This window comes from Dryobates pubescens, chromosome 21 (genome assembly GCF_014839835.1).
Source record: "Dryobates pubescens isolate bDryPub1 chromosome 21, bDryPub1.pri, whole genome shotgun sequence".
NCBI classification, from domain to species: Eukaryota; Metazoa; Chordata; class Aves; order Piciformes; family Picidae; genus Dryobates; species Dryobates pubescens.
Window position 1 is genome coordinate 18,887,971 of NC_071632.1, and position 14,458 is coordinate 18,902,428.

Consider the following 14,458-nt stretch of genomic DNA (forward strand, 5'->3'; position numbering starts at 1 on the left):
AGACTGTGTCTGTCTCTCCATCTAGGATTCATGGTTCCTCGAGGTTCTAGAGGAGGATTACAGGCTGGAAGATGCTTTTCCTCTGATGCTACTGGCCTGGTGAGCAGGGGGAACTTGGCAGTGAGCTGGGCTTTTGCAAGAGACACTCAGCTGTGCTGAGCTATAGGCCACAACAAGGGGAGTGGACTCTGAAGTACCAGGAGGGTTAGCTCTCAGGCGTAGAGCTTAGCCTCAGCTCCATGACTCCTCCACCAGGGACTTTGGGAACTGTCTGCAGAGAGACATCTCTGAAGCTAAGCAGGAAAAAGGACAGGGATGACACCACCCTTGCCACATCTGGAGTAACTCCCACTCTGCTCTTTCCCACTTTGCCTCATCCCAGCACAAGTGGAACCAGGACACAGTCCCTGTCCTGGGGAAAGGGACAGTGGCGTTTTGCCCTTCCACCAACTCACTTTGCACTGCTGCACTTTGCACATCCCACTCAGAGAGGCTGACAAAGCACAGCAGAAAAAGAAGAGCAGCTTTCAAGACCTTCAACTGGGAAACAAAGCAGCACTGTGCAGAAATGGGTAGCCCTCCACATTTGTTAGTAATCCCCAAGGCAAGCTCCCTGCATTCTAATGCCTTATTAGCTTGCACTTGGTGTTCTCACCACGCTGCAGTTGGAAAGGACAGAGATACAAAGGCTTCCAACATCTCCCAAAGTCCCCCCACCACTGCAGCGAGGACCTGCCTGCCTTCTGCTGGCATTCCACCCTAGCAAGAACAAGATCTGCCTGATGGATGAATGCAGAGACCCACAAACAGGGAATTCATAACCTGGATGGCAAGTTTTGTATGGAATGAGCTGAATTTAAGGTAGGTCTGACTGCAGGGGCAATCTGCACAGTCTGCCTTGCAGGGGGAATTCCACTGAGTTTGAGAGAACCCTGCTGCTAATAGAGTCAAGTAAAGGAACAGGCTGGGATGATGAGAGGAGCCCCACCACAGTTCACCTGCAGACACTCACAGGCCAGGCTAGGCCACTCTCTAGGCACTTCAGTACTACAGGAAGCCTGAGACAGAGAGGGCATTGGTGTGCTGATAAAAACAGAACTCTATTTCTTCCTGGCATGACTTTGGGAAGGAGCTGGAATAACTTGTGTACAACAAATCCCTTCAGGAGCTGATAAAGGCAGCAGCATATTGAGTGTCAAGCCCCCTTGAGGAAAATTCTGTTGAGACTGGAGAGGTTTTGCCCAAACTGCAGAATTGCAGCTTCCTAAACTGCACCAGCCCTATGGTGTGTGCAGTCTGAGAGCCAGCTGCCTGCTAACTCCTACAGGCAGGATTTGCTGATGTGCAAAACCTTCACTTTTGATGTATTCCATCTCCATTTCTCATCCTCTGCTGCAAACCCTAAAGAAACAGCATGATCCAAGCCTGCAAAACTACCCTGCCACTGCATTTCAATCGGTGGGCAGGATGCCTGGGCTCTCTCCCTGCTTTGCAGACCAAAGGACTCTGAGTATCTTCTTAACTCTTCTCTTGTTTCTGTTGCCAAATGGCCTGTAAAAAGATATCCTTCACTCGGTCCATTGTGCCTTGCCACAGTTTAAAGTCTTCCTTCTTTTCTTTCTCACAGTAGTCTCCAAAGCAGCCCTCAGAACTTTGTTCTCCTCCAGCTGGGTCACAAGCCTATCAGGAAACAAAAGGAAAACTTTCATGTGAGCTGGGGAGCTTCAAAGCAAATGAGCACAGTGCTGCAGCGCTGGGGAAGAAAACCCTGCAAGGCATCTTCTTTCTCTGGTCATGTTATGACAGGCGTGAGAAAGAGCAGGCACCACTTGTCCCTTCCCTCTTTGAGGCAGAAAATAGCATTAGGTGACCAAGGTGCTCTTCAGAGCTGTGTGGTTAAAGGCCATAACTTCATTTTTCACTAATAAGCTTCTAATCAGCACATAAGGAAAGAAAAGAAAATCAATCAACAAATAATTGAACCCCAGAAAGGTAAACCAGAAAGGTATCTTCCTTGGCTGAGCTTTGTGTTGCTGAACAGTTGCACCCTCTCAGCATCTCTGAGTGCTTGTAGAATTGAGAGCTTGATAGGTTTTAACTTCTGAGGAGTGGGAGCAGGCAGTACCAGTGCTAAAAGGACAGCAGGGAATTTTAGCTGCTGGCAGTAACGCTGGACCTGCTGTCTCCAGTTCAAGAGAGACAGGCAGCTAATGGAGAGTCAGAGTCTAGTGGAGGCTGTGAAGATGTTGAGGGGATTGGTGCCTCCCTCTGAGGAGGAAAGGCTGAGAGACCTGGGGCTGTTTAGCCTGGAGAAGAGCAGACCCAAGGGGATCTGAGCAGTGCTGAACTAAAGGGTGAGGGGCAAGAGGATGGGGTCAGACCCTTTCCAGTGACAGGAAAAAGAGGCAGCAGGCACAAAGTGGAAGTCAGTAAGTTCCACTAAACAAAGCAAAGCTTATTTTCAGTGAGGGCACTGGAGCCCTGGCCCAGGCTGCCCAGACAAGCCGTGGAGTTTCCCTCTCTGGAGAGATTCCAAACCTTCCTGGATGCTGGGATCCTGGGAAACCTGCTCTGGGTGACCCTGCTTTAGCAGTGGGGTAGGACTAGGTCTTCAGAGGTCCCTTGCAACCCCCACCCTTCTGTGATGCTGTGAACACAGCCTGGAGGAAGGGCACCCATACCTTGTGCTCAGTAACTACCTGTGACTCTAGAGGCAGCTTGGGCAGGTGGGCTGCAGTGAGCTCCTTCCCAGCACTCACATGCAAGGTGAGTCTTGAGTGACTGGCAGCCTGGCCTACAGATTGAATCACCAAATGGGGGTCTAGTGAAACAAGCAACCATCTAAGGAACCTGGCAAGTTCTTTGGACACCCATGAAGATGAAGTGCCTATGATCTGAATCTGCTTTCAGCAAAAGGAAACCATGGTGAGCTTGCATTTCAGAGCTAAATGCAGCAGCATCACTGCAGGGGCTTGGGCCAGATGACTTCTAAAAGCCTCTTCCAACACAAACCATTTTATTTAGAGAAGAACTAATATAATCCAAAACTATTTCAGTGGCCAAACCAAGAGGTTATAGAAGCAGTAGAAAAAGGATTATTTTGGTGTTATCTTGTTTCTGTGTTTCACTTAAGGTCATGACAACTGTTGCTTCCACAGTGCCTGTGATCAGGCACACACTGGAACAGCTTTTGTAGAGCATTTTGATCCTCATCACAAACACAACACAGGGGAAGTAAAGAATACAAAGCAGTAAAGCACTTCAACATGACTTCCAACTAAGGCTCTAAATCAGGAATGCTTTCCTAAAAGGCCCACCCAAAACATGGCAACATCACTCCTGCCCTTTTGATGTCTTCAGGGCTACAGAGACAATACAATTCTGATTTTCTGCTGGGGTTAGAGAAGCAAAAATCTGCAACTGAGCAGTGAATCCCTAACATGGAAGACAGGCTCAGAGAAGACAGGCAGGGATGGGGTGCTTGAGAAGTTCAGAAAGGAATGCAAGAAGTGACCACAGCTACAGCACAGAAGCACAGAATGGATTGGGGTGGAAGAGGCCTTTGAAAGCCATTTTGTCCAACCCCCTGCAGCATGCAGGGACATCTCCAACTGGATCAGGTTTGCCAGGGCCCCATCAAGTTTGACCTTAAATTTCTCCTGGGATGGGGCCTCAACCACATCTCTGGGCAACCTGTTCCAGTAGCAGAGGATGCTGAACTTATCCCAGCACCCAGGGGGCTGGAGGGTGGCCTTTGCTGTAGAGAAATGGCTGAATCAGCTGAGGAGATGTAAATGACCTTCTCTAAAGTAATCAACAGAGCCAGCCACACCAACATGAGGGAAGTGTGGATGTGGTTCAGCCCAACAAAGAGGACAAAAATCACACAGTCAGCAAAATCAGCTTTGAAGAAAATGGGTTTGACCTGGTTTCATCCCACATGTTCCTTCCTGGCAACTCAGGACACCGATGTCAGGAGAGTGAACATCTAGGCTGGTGATGAGAATCAGCTTTGTGTTGTGAATTACAGAATCAGAGAATTGTCAGGGTTGGAAGGGACCTCCAGGATCACCTAGTTCAAATCCCCCTGCTGTGGGCAGGGACACCTCACACTGCAGCAGGTTGCTCACAGCCACATCCAGCCTGGCTGCAAACACCTCCAGGGACGAGGCTTCCACCACCTCCCTGGGCAACCTGTGCCAGGCTTTCACCACCCTCATGGGGAACAACTTCTTCCTCACATCCAATCTGAACCTCCCCATTTCTAGTTTTGCTCCATTCCCCCCAGTCCTATCCCTCCCTGACACCCTCAAAAGTCCCTCCCCAGCTTTCTTGTAGCCCCCTGCAGATACTGGAAGGCCACAATTAGGTCTCCTCAGAGCCTTCTCTTCTCCAGACTGAACAGCCCCAACTCCCTCAGTCTGTCCTCATAGCAGAGCAGCTCCAGCCCTCTGCTCATCCTCGTGGCGCTGCTCTGGACACCTTCCAGCACCTCCAGATCCTTCCTGTACTAGGGGCTCCAGAACTGGAGGCAGTACTCCAGGTGAGGTCTCACCAGAGCAGAGCAGAGCAGAGGGGGAGAATCCCCTCCCTGGACCTGGCACACTGCAGCTGCTGTGTTGTATTTGTGCAGTACACTGCTGTATCACTTTCCCAAATGAAAACCCCCTATCAAATACCTTCAAATGAGTAAACTCAGTATTAAACCACTGAACACTCCTCATGTGGAGTCTCTGAAAGAACCTGGTCAGAGAGCAAAAGGACTCTGCCAAAACCATGGGAGAAAAGAGGCTGTGCTGCGTAACCAAGAAATGCTTTTGATCTTTGGTGTGCTTTACAAGGCTGAGGAAAACCTGCTGTTACTTACCTACTCTCCCTTGGGATTATTCTTTGCTAATTAGGAATTTGGATAAAAAGACTTAAAAAAAAGAGAGAGGGAAAAAAACCCACAAGAAATCAACCCCCCAGAACCCCCAGCACCAAAAGGCATGAATAATTTTAACAAGCAACTGGGTTGTTTCTAGCTAGGCAGCATCATTATTGCCTTCCCTTGAAATGAAGAGGCCAGACACCAGCTTAGCAATTAGCTCAGCTCTCTCCAATTTTGCACTTTCAGAAAGAAAGGAGAATATTATGTTAATTAGCAGGTTCTCTAGGCTCCATTTTATACTCAAGCTTTTCACTCCTGATTTCCTCAACTATCTGCTATGAAAGCCCTCAGATAACCTACATGCTCTGCTGCAGAAGTATAGCACAGACTTGTAGACTTGCCTCTTGTACAAACTCAGCACTGGTTAGGCCACACCTGGAGTCCTGTGTCCAGTTCTGGGCCCCTCAGTTTAGGAAGGATGTTGAGTTGCTGGGAGGTGTCCAGAGAAGGGCAACAAAGCTGGGGAGGGGTCTGGAGTACAGCCCTGGGAGGAGAGGCTGAGGGAGCTGGGGTTGCTTAGCCTGCAGAAGAGGAGGTTCAGGGGAGACCTTCTTGCTCTCTACAACTCCCTGAAGGGAGGCTGTAGCCAGGTGGGGGTTGGTCTCTTCTGCCAGGCACCCAGCACCAGAACAAGAGGACACAGTCTCAAGCTGTGCCAGGGGAGGTTTAGGCTGGAGGTGAGGAGAGAGTTCTTCCCAGCAAGAGAGATTGGCATTGGGATGTGCTGCCCAGGGAGGTGGTGGAGTCACCATCACTGGAGGTGTTTAGGAAGAGACTGGATGGGGTGCTTGGTGCCATGGTTTAGTTGATTAGATGGTGTTGGACTGGATGATCTCAAAGGTCTCTTCCAACCTGGTTAATTCTATTCTATCTCCACAGAGTTTGGGGCTGAGCTCTCTTCAAAGAAGGGTGGTGAAACAGTTACCTGCTCAAGGATTCAGAGAGGATTTCTCCTTCTTAGTCTCACTGCCAATCCTTTTTGACATTTGCTTTTAGTCCTTAAGCAAGCAGGGCTAATGAACTAAATATTTAGTAAGAGAAACCTGTCACATTGGTTAAGAAGAGCCCATTTTCCCCAGCTATGAAATGCCCATCTCCCAGAGGTGGGTTACCAAACAGCTACTGCAGCACAACAACTGGACCAACATGGCTCAGCACCTGGGCACCTTGTCACTGTGCAGTTGCAGAAGGCATCTAAGTGGAGCGCAGGTATGATCATAGATCAACACATCAGTTCTTCACTAAGTTGTGTAAAAGCCTGAGACCTCCAAAATTCAGTTGAACTCTGCACCTAGAGCACTGTGTCCAGCACTGGAATCCTCAGCACAGGAAGGACATGGACCTGCTGGAGCGAGGCCAGAGGAGGTCACAAAAATGACCACAGGCTGGAACCCCTCTGCTATGAGGACAGGCTGAGAGAGCTGGGGCTGTTCATCCTGGAGAAGGCTGCATGGAGACCTTCTTGTAGCCTTTTACTACTTAAAGGGGCCTAGCAGAGAGATGGGGATGGACTTTTTGTGGGTCCTGTTGTGAGAAGACAAGGGGTGATGGTCTCAAACTAAAAGATGAGAGAGTAGTCATGAGGTGTTGGGTGACAGGTTGGACTTGATGATCTGTGAGGTCTTTTCCAACCTCATTGATTCTGTGATCTAGACTAGAGAGAAGGAGGATATTTTTTACACTGAGAGTGGTGAAACACTGACCCAGATTGCCCAGCCCCCTGGAAACATTCAGGGTTAGGTTGGATGATGAGTTTCTGAGCAACCTGATCTAGCTGAAGATGACCCTGCTCACTGCAGGGGCATTGGACTAGATGACCTTCAAAGTTTCATAACAACCCAAATCATTCTATGACTCTGTAATATTTCATAGAGAGGAGCAGGCCTGAAGCAATCATTCAGGATAAAGTCTCCTCTGAATCCTGTTCCTGTAAACCTAAATCTCTCTCTGTGCTGGGTGGGTGAATGACTGCCCCTCGAGGGTCTGAACCCCATGCAGCTGTTAGAGTGGTGACTCTCCTGCACAAACTGAGAGCACAGTGAACAGCAGCCTCCAATCCTTTTGCATCAGTGCCCTGCTCCAGAGAGAATTTCTTGTCTAACATGCATATGACCAAGAGCAGGATGATGGGAGATGCACAGAATCTGCTGAGCTGCAGGGCAGTCCTCTTAGGACCTGAGACCATGCATTTCAGCGTGGAGCAGGTCAAGAGCTTGCAAAGGTCTCTGCTGAGGCTGGTGACCTCTCTGATCACTGTAACTCAGCCCGATGGCATCCAAGTATTTGCCACATTGGGATTCCTCCTGCCTGCTCGTTCCCATCCTGGCACTTAAAGTCTTTTCACTTTGTGAAAATACACATAAAAAGGGAAACCACTGCAAAAAGCTTCCTTAAGAATATTTGCCATTTGATTGGTTTAGACACTTGGCAGAATCAGAGTCCTTAGGCCATAAAAGGAGCCGATCAGGGAAATAAAACTTTCACATCCACCATGAATTCTCTCCTCCTCTAACTATGCCAGGGAGGCTTTCATATTTATAGCAGGAGATTAGCACGTTCATGAGATAATAAATTACAGCAGATCTAATTACTTCATCACCAGCAATAGTTTTTCAGAGGCACTGACAGGTCTTAAATTGGGATGCGTCCTTTCCTTCTGCTCTTAACCTTCAGCTGAATCCCCGGGGCGGAAGGGCAAAGGGAACGCAGCAGTGGGCATGGTGACCACGAGGAGCAGGGTCAGGATTTTCTGTAGGCTGTCATCCCATCAAAGCAACACCTTGCCAAAGCCTTGGACTCACTTAAAGCTGTGGCAGAATCAGATCTGTGGCAAAATCCTTTTGGATCAAGTGGGGCTAGTACTTCGCCTCCACCGGACCACCAGCCCGAGTAGGTCCAAATCACCATGTGGAAGGTCAAGCACTTGAAGTTTTGGTAGATAGGAACCAAAAATGTTCTTGCTATCTGTTAACCACTGAGGTGGGGACATAGCTGTAGTCAAATGCTCCACCTCACCTGCTTTGCTCCTCAGCTGTGGCTTCTGTCCACTCGTGTTCCGCCCAGGATCCCCTTGCAGCGTTTCAAGCTGCCGTTCCACAATGACCCGTCGCTGCTGCTCTTCCTGAAGCCTCTTCTCAGCCTCCAAGAGTTGATCACTGCCTTCCTCCACCCTGAGAGGCAGAAAAAATCCACAACCAAACAAAAAAGTAGTTCAGCTGATTTATGTCATGACTACCTTACAAGGATCAGTCTTGATACTGAATCCTGCTCCATGCCGCGCAGCTCCCGACAGAGGGAAGCAGGAGAATGCTCTGCACGTCCAAAGGCAGAACTCCCAGAGCAGTTGTTCCAGATGACATCCTCCCAACTTCCACAACAGAATTAACTAATGAGTGCAGTTGGAAATAATGGGTTCATTAGTGGAGGCTGCCTGGGTCCCTTAACACTGCCTACTTGTGTGAATTTACTGCTCAGAGAAGAGGGCAAGCTGCAGGTTGTTGAGGAGAGCTCTTTTAGGAGAGGAATCACAAACTGCATGGCTTTGAAACACACTGGGAAAACCTGGAAGGAAAACAGTTTATAAACCCACTGCCTAGCATTTAGCTGCTTTGTGTCAGTCACCTGCAAGCAAGCAGAGAAACCTGATGGTGCTTTTAATAAACTTGGCCATTGGACACTACCTGTGGAAGGAAGTGGAAAAGAAACTGATGGTTCGGTTCTGCAGTGCAGAGCCAAGTGCCTCTTCATTCACCCCAAAGAACACCTTGGAAAATTCACTCCACACATTTGCTATGTGCCCTCAGAGGCAGCCAGTGGTGCACCTCCTGCAGGGCAGCACCTGATAACTAATGATTTAAAGGAGCTGAAAGCCAGAGAGAAACCTGAATGGACTTCCTGTGGTGGATGGGGCAGAAAGAAAGAATTTTCCTCTTGACCCCATGGGTTGATTAGCCCCTGAATCAAGAGGTTTCATTAGTCTTGTTTCCCTTCTGGCTGGTATAGGTAGAAAAATATTACAACTATAATAAAATTGTACCACTGCCTTAAAAATGCAGCCACAGGCAAGCCCCTGACCTCCTGTGGCAGTGAATTATCAGGCTGGTGACATGCTAAGAGACATTGTATTGCTCTCAGTGGTTCTGAATTCACTAAACTGTCATTTGACCAGGTGTTGCCCTAGACACAGCCACACCAGACCAACAGCAGAGGAAAAATGACAAGATCAGTTGGGGTTTATTAAATCTTCTGCCAATATGAAGAACTCAAATGTTCCTCCAGCTCTCCCCTCTTCCCCCAGCAGGGCTCCATCCTGCAGACCTGTCAGTACCTTCTCCCCGCTCGCTCTGCTCTGCAGCGACTGTGAAGCACCAAAACTCCAGCAGCTGCTGCAGGCAAATGCCACTCAGGTGCCATCCCCAGGGCCCCTCTCTGGGCTTAAGCTTTATATATGCTACTTGAGCTTTGCTGACCCACACTCCAACAGGGGAAGGAAGAGGAGAAATGCCTGATTCCTTAACATATCTTCCTGCTGATATATGACTGGATGTTCCATTACCTTGAGGTCTTCCAAGAGTTATTGCAGGCAGCCACACAAAATTTACTTTACCTGCAGGAGCTCTTGATAAATGTCTGCTAACTGGAGCTGCTGAATCATCAGTCCATGGCACATTTTACAAGCCAGTGTGCATTTCATTGGCTCTGTGCTCTTCACCACCCCATCTCCATGATGGCCCCCTTTCAGCTATCACTCACACCTCCACCCTCCTCTAATTGCATAGCTCTATTAAAACCTCCAGGCTTACAAACAGGAATAAAATTCCTTCAGGGTGATTTTCCAGGCTTTAGGCCTCAAAAGCACTGGGGATGCTACTTTCACCACAGGGGCAATAATAAAAAATTACAGAAAAAAAAGGTATTTTTCTGACTGTGATTGATTTTGTTGGGCAAAAGTAAGACAAGGGAGAAATGTTAACCAGGGGGGAACACAGCAAAAGAAGAACAGAGCAAAAGGGGGGGGAAGAACAGAGCAAAAGGAGGGGGGGGAATAGAGCAAAAAGGGGGGGGGGAGAATAGAGCAAAAAGGGGGGGAAGAATAGAGCAAAGGGGGGGGAAGAATAGAGCAAAAGGGGGGGGGAGAATAGAGCAAAAAGGGGGGGAAGAATAGAGCAAAAAGGGGGGGAAGAATAGAGCAAAAGGGGGAGGAAGAATAGAGCAAAAGGGGGGGGGAGAATAGAGCAAAAGGGGGGGGAAGAATAGAGCAAAAGGGGGGGGGAGAATAGAGCAAAAGGGGGGGGAGAATAGAGCAAAAGGGGGGGAAGAATAGAGCAAAAAGGGGGGGAAGAATAGAGCAAAAGGGGGGGGAAGAATAGAGCAAAAGGGGGGGGGAAGAATAGAGCAAAAGGGGGGGGAGAATAGAGCAAAGGGGGGGGGAAGAATAGAGCAAAAGGGGGGGAAGAATAGAGCAAAAAGGGGGGGAAGAATAGAGCAAAAAGGGGGGGAAGAATAGAGCAAAAGGGGGGGGGAAGAATAGAGCAAAAGGGGGGGGAGAATAGAGCAAAAGGGGGGGGGAGAATAGAGCAAAGGGGGGGGAAGAATAGAGCAAAAGGGGGAGGAAGAGCAGAGCAAAAGCGGGGGGAAGAGCAGAGCAAAAAGGGAGGGAAAGAAAAGAGCAAAAAGGGAAGGGAAGAACAGAGCAAAAAGGGAGGGGAAGAACAGAGCAAAAAGGGGGGGAAAGAACAGAGCAAAAAGGGGGGGAAGAACAGAGCAAAAAGGGAGGGAAAGAAAAGAGCAAAAAGGGAAGGGAAGAACAGAGCAAAAAGGGGGGGAAGAACAGAGCAAAAGGGGTGGGGGAAGGAATAGAGCAAGTAAGAAGCCATTGCCTAGTGTAACCAAACCAGAGAGATAAAAGTACATCATCCCACAAGCTGGAACATGTGTTTAGGAATCAAATCAAATATATGTATTCTCTAACTGGGGAGGGTGGGGGGGAAGCAGTAGGTAAAACAGATCAAAAGAGAAAAGATTTTGCTTCCCCTGCCCTGAAATACAGTTGGCTTTAAATACCATCCTAGACTGAACTGAATAATTGAGAGAGACACACAAAAAAAGGGGAAAATCACCACTCTGCTTCAGCTAAACCAGAAGAAAATTCATTTAGAAGAGGATGGAGTGAGGCTTAAAAGAATGGGAAAAGCTTTTGGCACAGCAGTCAGATTATAACTATAATTACAGTATTTACTGCTGATGAATAATATTGCTGCCTAAATATCACCACACATATATAAATACAGGGCTTCTAGCTTTATCTGGGAGCAGGACGCATGAAGATGACTCCATTTTATCTGCCCTTTGTTCTAAAAGAGTAATAATAATCATGAAATAAAAAATGAGTCATCAGCTAAGCAGGGAAATTGAGCAGACAAAATAATGTGGAAGCCTCTGGGTTAAGGCAGGGATCTCAGTGGCAGTGCATGGTGTAGTGTGCTGCACGCTGTAGACTCTCACACACCTCCAGCAGGGCATCCCACAGAGGAGTCTGGCAGAGAGGGGCACTACCTTTTCTGCAGCACAGAGACCAGTTCCAGGAGCTTGTCTCTTTCCACTTCAGCAGCCTGGCAGAAAGCCTCCTGCTCCACGATCTGCATCTGCAGCACTTTCAAATCCTGGCTGCCAGTGCCAGAGAGCCTGAAAGCAGCAGAAGCACAGAGACTCTGTTTCCCATTCCACAAATGAAAGAAATGAAACAAAGGCAGGATTTGAAAACCATATCAAAATACACTTGTTAGAAGCCTAAGGCAGAACACAGGGCCAGGCTCACCACCTCCCCCCAGCACCACTCTCTAGACTGCAATAAATGGGACAGAAAGAGGCAGTTTCATTAGAGAGATCTTTTCTTTTGCAAGGATGTTTTTCCCTTCCCATCACCCCGAGAACAAACTTCCACCTCTGATCAGTTCAGTCTCTCTCACTCTCCTCCCATTGCTACTGCCAAAGCAAAAGGAGTTTGCCTGCATGTGGATTCTCCAAATCTTCTCCCATGGCTACTGCCAAAGTAAGAGGAGTCTGCATGTGGATTGTCCAAAGGGCAAAGCTAAGCTATTAAATGACAGGCTGTCGATTTTCTCCCACTGAAAGGCTTCAGGCAGCACTAGAGTACAATGGTTGCTCTTGTGCCTAAGATGTGATGAAAGGAAGGGGCAGTTTTCCCATGTAGCTCATTATTATGTTCTTCATGACTTCTCTGACCCCTCCTCAGAGGAGTATTCAGATCTCTTTCAGCCCAAAAAGCAGGAGAAATCTTGGGTGACTGGGAGTGAAGTGGGGGAAAATGGGATTTATGGGCTGTAAAACATGTAATCAATTCAAAAATTAAGACAGCAGGTAGACAGCAGAGCTTGTGGCAGAGCTCTTTGGCAGCAGCAGGTAGAAAGGGTGGTGAAAGCAGCTGTTTGTTACAGAAACAAGGTAGACAAACAGAAGCCTTGATCAGCAACCTGCTCTAGCTGAAGATGTCCCCACTCACTGCAGGAGGCTGAACTAGATGGTCTTTAAAAGTCCCTTCTAACCCAATCCATTCTGTGATTCTAAGGCTTGCCAGAAGCTTGCAGAGCATGGCAGGAACCCTCTCTGGTTTGTGGTGAAGTTTCTGTACATACCTTCCAGGTGTGAAGTTACTACCAAGAGCAGAGGGCTGCGTAGCTGCCGACTCCACAAGCGTGTGGCCCATCTTGGACACTTTGCTGGGAGGAGAGAAGCTTTGTCAAGCACTGAGCTCTGCAGAGGGCAGCTCTGCAAGAACTCTGGTCATTTTCCAATGTCTCTGCTTTTTGCTGCCTTGGAGAGAAAAGACTCCCAGAGCCTCCTAAGTGGGCAGCACACAGGCACAGCATACACAATAGCTCAGCTTGCTCCCTGTCCCCAAAGGGTGGTGCAAACGCACCTTGTGTCCCCTGTGAACATAAACCACAGCTCAGTGCTTGACCTCTGCACTCCTGGGTATTTTGCTGCCCTTCCACACTAGCACTGTGGAGCTCCATGGCACAGAGGAGCCACAGAGCAATTCAGGAGCAGGAAGGACTCTTAACCCTGTTTGGCCCTGATTGAGCCAGCAGCCACACAAGCAGCCACCCTTGCTCTGTTTCCTCGCTTGAGTGCACGAAGCATTCATCTGCCACCTTCAGCCACGAGGGTGAGAGGCAAGCCCAGGTTACTGCTGCTGTTTGATGGTGTTTGCATCTTGCTTTGCTTTCACAACCAACAGAATCCTTGTTCTGCAACAAGGGGCACAACTTTTATTTCCAAATGCCAGTTTTCTGAACCCCTCTCCTGTGTGGAGATGCTCATGAAAAATCTGTCAGGCCTGTTAGTGTAAGAGGAGGAGTCAGCTGAGAACACTAGAGTACCACAGAATCATTTTGGTTGGAGAAGACCTTTAGGATCAAGTCCAATTATTGCCTAAGTCCACTAAGTCTGGTGCTAAACCATGTCCCTGAGCACCACATCTCTGTGTCCTTTAAACACCTCCAAGGATGGGGATTCCACCACCTCCCTGGGGAGTCCCTTTCAGTGCCTGAGAACCCTTTCAGTGAAGAAGTTTCTTCTAATATCCAACCTCTCCTGGTGCAACTCAAGGTCATTTCCTCATCCTATCACTTGTTACCAGGGAGAAATGACCAACCCCCACCTCACTACCCCCTCTGCTCAGCGAGCTGCTGGGATGGCACTTCCAGTCTGGGTGAGTTCAACCTGTGCTTGGGACAGAAAATTCTAATGTGTGTTTGTTTCTGAACTTGAGCTTGGCTGCCTAAAGGCAGATCTCTCCAGACTTAGCCCACATTCCCTTGTCTTTAGGCTGCAGATAGTAGAGAATAAAGCCTTCATATTGTGGAACATGCAGAGCTGCCTTCTAGGCTAGGAGTGGTTAATCCTGAAATCAAGTTAAGGTTGATAATGACAGAAGTGGCCCAGCCTAACAAGGCAGATTTTCACTTTGACATCTCCAAGGGGCTTTAGTTCCTATTTATAGCATTCTCCATTTCATCTTTCCTGATAGGAAAAGATGATTCACTAAAGTAAAATGGACTGGAGAGTTCATCAGCATATGAAAGGTAATGGAATGAGGGGGGCCTCCTGAACAAGTTCTAAGCAGCTCCTGCAGCTTTCAGACTCGCCCACTGCCCACCTGACACGTCAGCTATTTTTGTGACAGAGCTTTGTCAGCCACATGGATCCAGGCAGTAACTCATGTGCTGCACTTAGTGGCTTCTACAAAGCCATTAACCAACCTCACTTGGCCCACCTGCCTTCCTGCTTCCTGCCAGCAGACACATGAAGTGAAACAGTGGATAAAATACAGATTTTCTTCAGGAGGTGAGGGAGAGGTGGGGGAATAAAGTCAGTCAGGAGGGAACAACAGTGGAATCATAGAATCACAGAATCAAGAAGGTTGGAAAAGACCTCAAAGATCATCAAGTCCAACCTGTCACCCAACACCTTCTGACTAACTAAACCATGGCTCCAAGTGCCACA

General features: G+C 48.4%; 1 protein-coding gene across 1 annotated transcript in view; it reads right to left on the reverse strand.

Moving 5' to 3' along the window:
- Nucleotides 1-1,093: 1,093 nt before the first annotated feature.
- Nucleotides 1,094-14,458, reverse strand: part of CCDC13 (coiled-coil domain containing 13) — a 36,037-nt gene continuing 22,672 nt past the window's right edge. Inside the window, 6 exon segments of the mRNA XM_054171280.1 lie at nt 1,094-1,614; nt 1,617-1,680; nt 6,043-6,052; nt 7,946-8,100; nt 11,486-11,614; nt 12,586-12,669. Of these exon segments, the coding sequence (XP_054027255.1) occupies nt 1,519-1,614; nt 1,617-1,680; nt 6,043-6,052; nt 7,946-8,100; nt 11,486-11,614; nt 12,586-12,669 (538 nt within the window). The 3' untranslated portion in view covers nt 1,094-1,518.